This window comes from Chroicocephalus ridibundus, chromosome 9, assembly GCF_963924245.1.
Source record: "Chroicocephalus ridibundus chromosome 9, bChrRid1.1, whole genome shotgun sequence".
Classification (NCBI taxonomy): domain Eukaryota; kingdom Metazoa; phylum Chordata; class Aves; order Charadriiformes; family Laridae; genus Chroicocephalus; species Chroicocephalus ridibundus.
In genome coordinates, this window is record NC_086292.1 from 24266732 (window position 1) to 24275534 (window position 8803).

General features: G+C 37.7%; 1 protein-coding gene across 1 annotated transcript in view; it reads left to right on the forward strand.

Moving 5' to 3' along the window:
• The window catches only part of STK26 (serine/threonine kinase 26), a 33523-nt gene extending 24934 nt beyond the window's left edge, over positions 1–8589 (forward strand). The window contains exons 5-12 of the mRNA XM_063345996.1: positions 127–235; positions 314–471; positions 2228–2413; positions 3074–3222; positions 3904–3997; positions 4468–4530; positions 4621–4757; positions 5320–8589. Coding sequence (XP_063202066.1) covers positions 127–235; positions 314–471; positions 2228–2413; positions 3074–3222; positions 3904–3997; positions 4468–4530; positions 4621–4757; positions 5320–5344 — 921 coding nt within the window. The 3' untranslated portion in view covers positions 5345–8589. The remainder of the gene's footprint in view (positions 1–126; positions 236–313; positions 472–2227; positions 2414–3073; positions 3223–3903; positions 3998–4467; positions 4531–4620; positions 4758–5319) is intronic.
• Positions 8590–8803: the final 214 nt, after the last annotated feature.

Sequence of the window (8803 nt, forward strand, 5' to 3'; positions counted from 1 at the left end):
ATTTCAAGAATTCTGTTAGTTCTTTGCTTTAAAAAAATCTTTCAAGTTTAAGATTTAATGCAATTGGTAACAAGGCAAAAATTAGATGCAAGACTAAAATTCTTTTAATGTGTCTTTTCTCTTAAGCTGCGTGCTGGCCCATTTGATGAGTTCCAGATTGCTACCATGCTAAAGGAAATCTTGAAAGGTCTTGACTACCTACACTCAGAGAAGAAAATTCACAGGGATATAAAAGGTGTGTAATATCTTAAATGTTGCTTTGTTAAAGCCTTTAAAATCATAATTTAACTTAGATATTGTTTCCCCTTGGCAGCTGCCAATGTCTTGTTATCAGAGCAAGGTGATGTTAAGCTCGCTGATTTTGGAGTTGCTGGGCAGCTGACAGACACGCAAATTAAGAGGAATACCTTTGTTGGAACTCCATTTTGGATGGCTCCTGAAGTTATTCAGCAGTCAGCATACGATTCAAAAGTAAGTATGAGAGTAGAATACCTTTTCTTCGTATCTGCAGCTCCAACAGAAATTACTTTGGTTTTTATGTTTTTTAGCTCTATCGGTATGGAGGAAAAAAGTAGATGTCAAATTACAAGGTTTCAAATAATCAAATAAAAATTACAATTAGATTGTTTTTATACAGTAGTTCCATGTCGCTGTACTCACGTGCATGACCTGTGTAAACTCACCACGTAAACTGATGCTTTCATGTTACAGATATTTCAGAGAAACTCCCTGGATGCTGGGTTGGTTAGTTGGTTTCTTTTTAATTTCACCTCAGTATTTTGCATTTAATTCAAACAGTAATAAAGCTCTCACAAATAGAATGCCACCAGAACTTACCAGCTTATTTAAAGCCAAAATGATGCTGAAATTTTACTGTCTTCTCAGATTTTTATAAGCAGCTATGGATATAGTTTCTTTCGTGGTATTTCTGAGCACCTGCACGATGCTGAAGATTTTAGCATGGGTGACTGATCTTGAGAAGGAAAAATAGTGCGTCCTTCAGAATGGGTAGCTGTGATAGCATTATGGTACCATCTACATTTCTTCGTCATGGGAGCTGTTGATGGATGACCAGTTGCAAAGGAGAGTTTCCCTATGCGAACTAGCAGTAGGAAAGCAGACCTGCTCCATGCTGTTCTGAGGGTTGGGAACTGCTGCCAGAAGTGACAATAAGGAGGGAACAGTTCCCTCTTCTTCCATGTGTATACCCGCAAGACAACCTAGAGCATGTAGTTAGTGAAATGGCAGTGTACTTTGGTGCTGGCATTGGACTTTCCACAGTCTGTAGATGCAACCTTAAATAGGAGGAAGAAATCTAAAAATCTTGGTATATGCAAAGTAATACTTCCATACCGTTTTTTCTTAAACAGTAAACATGATGTGCACATAAAGAAAAGACTGTTGAATATCTGAGTTACATTCACACCCCAGGAGACTTTCCCAGGATCATTCAGACTTGAAGGAATTTCTGTACATGTCACTGGGGTCATCAATTAAAACTGAGTTTTAATTTTCATGTTTTGGGTTTCAGTGGCGCAACTGTAACGTGCTCCCTAGGGCATCTTGGAAAAGCACCCTACCCGGTTTTAAAAATGTGCGTCGTCCAGTCAAAGGGAGAATAATTCCTCTTCTGCTTGCCGTGTTTGTAAATCAGCTGTCCCACCCCTTCCTTTACATTCTCCCAGCAACCTAATCTTTTGCCTTCCATATCTCCTCAATATGTTGCAAAAGCAATGCCTCCCCCTTTTCTTTCTATGCCAAAATGCTGGTGGGAAAGCATAGAAGATGCAAGCCTTGTTCTTTTAGAGTGAGGTGTGAAACAAGGTTGGATACCTCAGTGCATCTACGCTTTACAAAGTAACACGAGTGTGCAGTTTTGCCATCGAAACAAAATCTGAATTAGATACAGGAAATTCGTGGCAGTTTGTAGTTCATTATATGGAAAAAAAAATCAAAGGAAAATTTAATATTTCTGAAGCTTTTTCCAAAAGCATGTGTATTTAGGTGCACATTTAAGTTGCTGAGAGTGTTGCAACAGTGACAGCATGCATCTCTGTCATTAAAGGCTGTCAGCCAGGTCTTCGGAAATTATAGCCTTCAACAAATCTTTGTGCATTAACTGCTTGGACCATTATGTAGACGTGGTATATGTGAAGAATTCAGTTGTTCAATACCTAGTCACAATAGTGCTTCATTTTGTACTAAAAGTAGCTTTTCGCTTCCTCAGGCTGACATCTGGTCATTGGGAATCACTGCTATTGAACTAGCCAAAGGGGAGCCTCCCAACTCTGATATGCATCCGATGAGAGTCCTGTTCCTCATTCCAAAAAACAATCCTCCGACTTTATTAGGAGAATTCAGTAAACCTTTTAAAGAGTTCATCGATGCATGTCTGAATAAGGACCCAACATTTGTGAGTAGATATATATATATATATATGTATGTGTGTGTGTCTGTGTGTATAGAGATGTTTTGGTTTTGTTTTCTGCTCTCTCTTGCTTGTGAAGTATTTTGTTGATGTAGCGCATCATAGTTGATTGAAATGATTTTTGAGGCTATACTTTCCATTGTAAGTGGTAGTGGTGCTTTTTAATAGCTGTGTCTCCGTCCTAGTCTCTTTTGTTTAAAATACTGGAAGGAGGAGGGAGAATGCTGAAAGAAACGAGGGTGGCAGAGGCAGCTTCCTCAATGCACTCAAATGCAGGATATTGTCAGAAGAGAAGCTTTAACAGAGGCGAGGCTCTTAAATCTTTTTCTCCAGCAGAACTTTTGCTGTCTGTCTGAATTCTGCTTAGAAGGAAATGTTGCATTGGAGAATTTTGATTAGTCATTTTCCTGGGTGTGTACCTTCTAGTGTAGAAGGATAAGCAGTATAGTGTGTGTTTGTGACTTGGTCATATTTTTAGAGTGCTTGTAAATGTGGATTACTGGCTTTTCTGACTTCCTGTTTCACTAATTTCCGGATACTATATGAGTTAGCTCTAGAAGTCAGTTGTCTTACTAAATCTCCCCTATTAACATTTAAAATCATGAAATGTTGGCATAACATTAAATATTTAAGTGTTTCTTACAGCGCCCTACTGCAAAAGAACTTCTGAAGCACAAATTCATTATGAAAAATGCCAAGAAGACTTCCTATCTGACAGAACTGATTGATAGGTTTAAGAGATGGAAAGCAGAGGGACATAGTAGTGATGAAAGTGATTCCGATGGTTCCGATTCGTAAGTTTATTTTCAGTTTAGTCTCTTTTGGGCCTTTTTTTAAATTATGTTACTAAAGTAGGTTTTTTGCAGTTTCTCTGTGTAATTAAGTTCTCTTGTGTATATCTGCCTTTGTTCCTTATGTTTTTCGTTGGCTTCTTTCAAGAAGACCCCTTGTATGAACCTAAAGACTAATGCAAAAGTCAAGCTATGTGCTCATTATTTTGTTAAGCTTTCTCTAAACTCAGTTGCAGTTCTGTTTAAGTGCTGTGTGTTTCCTAGTCTAGGGCTAGTGGTTTTACCAAAAGCAATGACTCACAATTAGAAATATTGCAGAGCAAGGTTGAGGTGTATGAAGAAGTTTGCACAATGCCTGTGGAACAACATACGTTCTGTAAGTCTCTTGCTTTTCTGGATATCAGATAACTGTTTTAAATGGGACGCCATGGGAGAAGGTAGACTTTCTGGGTAGATAACATCTTCTCTTTGCTTTGATGATATTTCGATTTATTCAGCCTCTGAAGTTGTTTGTTGTGTTTTGGTTTTTTTTAAAGTTCAGTTAATGCTTCAATACACGTTTTTCTTCTTATTTTAAGGAATACAGGACTAATCCATATAGATTTATTATGTATTAGGGTTACCTGCACTCACTTAGCGTTATGTTGTGGCTGGTATTATGTACATCGTATCCTTTTTCTTCAGGGAGTCCAGTAACAAAGAAAATAACTCTCATCCTGAGTGGAGCTTTACTACAGTTCGAAAGAAGCCAGATGCAAAGAAGCTGCAGAATGGGACAGTAAGTACGGTCTGAGGAGTTCTTCTTTCTAAGTGCTGGTGTTGAAACCAAGTTAAGGAAGATAGTGATAAAACTTAGTAATTATTCACTTATAAGAACTGACTATCTTTTTGTAGTTCAAGAGATGATGCTTGTTAGTGACATTTCTTATGCCCGTGTCAGCCTTAAATGCAAAAGATACCGCATGCTAATAGATTGGTATCTGTTCATAGGGATGTGAATTTTAAAGACCATATAATATTAGAGAGGAAAAACGGAACTGTTTTTCTGGTGATATATGACGTTTTCAGATGTGCGATCAGGCATCTGTTCCCACATCACGTAACGTTTGTTGATGCACTGTGCCTTCATTGGTTTTACAAGTGCTTTGTTGAGTTTAACTGAACTTCCAAAATCACTGTGCTATATTAAATGCAACCTAGACGTCATACAGGAATATGCTAATGTCATCCTTATTTGTTAACTTTTAGGATCAGGATCTTGTTAAAACCCTGAGTTGTTTAACTATGATAATCACGCCTGTGTTTGCTGAGGTAAGTCTTGTCTTAAAAAACTTCTTTGAAAGCATTACCCAAGCGGCTGATAAGTTTTTTAAGTTCTATCTATTTTGGTTTGCTACTCAGCTCAAACAGCAGGACACAAATAATGCTAGCAGAAAGAAAGCAATTGAGGAACTTGAGAAAAGCATCAATATGGCAGAAGCAACATGTCCAGGGATCACAGATAAGATGGTGAAGAAACTTATGGAGAAATTTCAGAAGTAAGTTAAGGAATTTTTTTTGTATGCATTGTTAAAAAAAAAACAACAAAAAAACCACAAAAGCCTTCTTTTAAAAGAAAAGAATTAAGTTAAGTACTTACGCCCAGGAAAGGTTAGTTACAGTGAACTTTCTATGTTGGGGAAATTTGAGTAGTTTAGTGGTAAGTGAAAGATCTGCTGTGTCCTGGGCTTTAAACTTTTATCTTCGGTAGTTATACATAACACTTCTGTTTGAGACTGAAACTACTAGTAGCCATTACTGTATCTGTTTGCTCTTGTAGTGCTCCCGTTTTACTGTAGTTGTTATACCTTGCTTCCTTTAATTTAGCCTGCAGTTTTGTTATAAGCATGTTTATAGCAAGTAAGAGAGCAGGAGAATCTTTAACTTATCTTTTTAGCAGATGCTTTCTTGAGACTGTCACTTTGGGTGGCTTTTTCCTGTAATCTGTTGAGATGAAGGCATATGCTGGTTCAGTGATGCAAAGGTAGTTCTGTGCTGTTTGCCAAGCTGAAACAATACAGTTAACAAAGCTATTGATTGCGCTTTTTTTTTAATCTGTAGATTTTCTGTTAATGACTCATCCTAAGAAACTTCACGTAATTGACTGCTGTTTCGTATGGACCCAGTGAAACCCACCAAAACTACTTCAAGCTTGGCAGTGCTTAGCTCATGAGCTCCTTGTGCCTTTTGGATCTTTGCAACATATCGATGGTGATTGAGGATTTGAAAGAACCTACTCGACTATTTTGTGGCAGTGCACATGGTTTTATATTTTCAGGAAATTATTTTGTAAAGAACAACTTTTAATATTGTAGTTTCACCCGTTTAATCTGATAAATGTTGAGGTGCAGTTTTGCTTTTAGAAATAACCATTACTTTAGTTACTATAAAGTGCAAGTACAGTATGTTTTGATGCTATTTTGTTCCTGTACATGGGGATGTACAGGTCTTTTGTATTCATGAGTTAAACTTTTGTAAATCACTAACAAGCTTCAGAGAAAATAGCTTTTTCACAAGCGTATTCGAAACACGTAATGTAGTGGCAAGGGTATTGCTGTAGCACCTGCTTCAACCAGCATATAGTTATCGTGCCCTGAAAAATAAACCTGCAACAGTATCTATTATAATTCTAAATTGGTACAGTATTTTAGGCAGCTCTATGATTAAATATATTTGAGAGCAATATGTCAATAGTTTGCAGGTGATATGTAGCAACAGGTGTATCCTGATGTACAGTATATGTATTACCTTTTAGAACAGGTTCTGAAGTAGTAATTCAATCTTATATCATCATGGTAGGAAGATTTAAAGCAATACAGTTGAGGGAGTGGGGCTTTTGGCAATAATGGACAAAACCTGAAGTCCAGTTTAACTTAATTTAATTTTTTTTCCTCTGAGTATACATGCCTGGGTGGAAGGGAGCCAGAGAAGCCGAGCGTCACATGATACATACCTCACAAGCAGGTATAAGCGTAACACCAGCGTTCTGTGTGGTGGTGTTGTTTCTCCTGTAAGATATTTATACACGTTTTTGTTCTTAAGTACATTAAATACAGTACATCAACATAATTTGTTTATAATTTTCTGAAAGTGTATTTTAAATATGTATTTACCAGTTAATATGCAAATAACTGAGTTATAGATATTCTTTCACAAAAAGGTAGTACTGTGCAGTACAGAGTGATTTTTTCTTTTTTTTTTTTCATAAAAAGTAGGTAAGACTATAAAGTTGCTTTCAGTTATATATTTATGGTACTGCTAGATGGGTAATCTCTTCTGTTGGTTTTGTTTTTTTTTTTCCCTTTTTCAACCCAGTATGTATATTATGCTGAAGTTTTGAACTGGGATTGTTTTTCAGTACTTAGCTGTGGAACTGTTGGTGTAAATTTATTTTTTATAAAGGCTGGGTGTGTTTATTTTATGGTTCAGACCTGCACATTTTGTTTTTGCACAAAAGTCATTTTAAAGAATCTGAAATATATCTGCCAAATATTGAAAAAGTAATGGTGTGCAAGTAAATACTGCATTTTTAGTCAAATGTTGCCATTACATCGTTTTTATATAAAGGACACTTGCGAGAGATGGTGGTTAGATATGCCAAGGACAATTATTTTCAATGGTGCCTACACTGTAAAAAAAAAAAAAAAAAAAAAAAAAAATTACTTTTAATTCCTTGTTTTAATTTTAAAAAAAAAGTTTCTGTTTAAAACTTTCATCTGCTATATAACTGAAATCTGATTAGAATTTATATCTGAGAAAAAAGTCTGGAAATAGTTTTTGAAAACAATAATGTTATGGATTAAATAAATATTTTTATAAATGTAAAAGCAGCAAAAGTTGTAAATACAGTTGATCTGAAGCTTTACAAAATAACTGCATCACAGAAACAAATTTTAGTGCTCCTCTAGCTTCTGTAGTCGTTAGTCTTGTAAATCTGTTTATAGATGAAGCTTATTTCAATGTTTTGGGGGGTTTTAAATGGTTTAAAAATAAATATTTAAGTTCTGTAAACTTTCCTGAGCTTGTTCTGTTGTGCGTTTCATTATGCATTTTAGTCGATGTGCGGGGGTGTGGATATACCTCTCACAAACTCGTGTTCTAGTTCAAGAAAGGTGTTCCTCGCACAGAGTTGTGTGGTTGCTTTGAAAAAGGCTTGGGTCCCCCCTGCTGTTCTTGTCCAGAGGACACCTGGCAGCTGCTACGCCGCAGGGAACTCTGGAGGCAGACAGAGCAGCCCCAGGGGCTGGTTTGGTTCCGTGCCTAAAGAGGAGTCTCCGGGATCCGTGTGCTCAGATGAACGTGCGGCCCATGACAATGTGGGGGAGATGTCAGAAGACTCTGGCTTCGTTGTGAGCTCGGCGCTGTGGAGTGAAGGTACAAAAAGGCTGGTGCCACCCTTACCTTGTCTTTCACTTCAGCAGTCTTGACCCAAATCTCTTTTAAAAAGAGTTCCACACAAATTTCTCAGAATTCAAAACATGTTTTTGCTTCCACGTCACTTCCCTTAAAGTGTTCTTTGTATGAGGAGAGCCAGGGGAGAGGTGATGGGAGTTCCTCCTGAATTTTGTAACTGGGCTCTCTACCCTGTTGTCACAGGGCCTTTGATCTATGCAACTCCATGAGCAGCTCTGAGTAGGCAGGGTTAGTGAATTATTTGGGAGTTGTCCTTTTGTGATAAGGCTGTAACAAGTCGCTGAACTATGGTGCCTCTTCTTTTCCTGTGAAATGGGTGGGATGTGCCCCTACCTCGTAGCACAGTGTGGGGAAGAACTCATCCGCGGGTGTATAATACAGCCTCCATCTCTTCAAGTCCCTTTGAGAGGTTTTGTTTGGGTTTTTTTTGTACTGCATATGGCATCTTATGTCTCTGTGCATCATAAGACTGTGAAGAATGGATGTCTGTATTACTGGTTTCCAGAGAACCGTTGTCTTTTTCCCCACCGTGCGTTAGTTATTGATGAACTGTGTAACTTAATCAGCAGTATTCTGTTGCCAGCCGATAGCTAATGGAAAGATATATTAAAATATTCGTGCGGGAACCATCTTCTTGCTTGTCTGGTTTGCTAGGCTTCCCACTGTAGGCTGGGAAGAATTGCTATTGCAGTAGTCTTATCAAAGTAGTTTGAATCGCAGAGCAGAGAAATGTGCTTGTTCTTGGGAAGGTGAGTCCTTTATCGATGTAACCGTCCTTGAGACCCTCTGACCGCTCTCCTGCGCCTCTGTACAGTGAGCACGTGGTATCGGAACCACCTGGTCTTGCCTTCCGTGGAATGGCTGTAGCTGAGTAGGAAAGTATGTAGGTGCTTAATGTGTTTGCACAAAGTTTAGCAGTTGTTAAAGGTCTGATTTTTATCACACTGTTTTATGACTTGACACTGGAATAAAATTATTTTCCTCTTTGCAAAGTTTTAGTGGTATGTATGTTGGCTTGCCTTTTTTCACATTTTTTTGTAATAAATGAAGTAACGCTTAATATGGCAATGAGGTAGATACACTGAAAACTGTCTTCGTGCTTCTCCAAACTGAAGTTCTTTGCATACTGTGT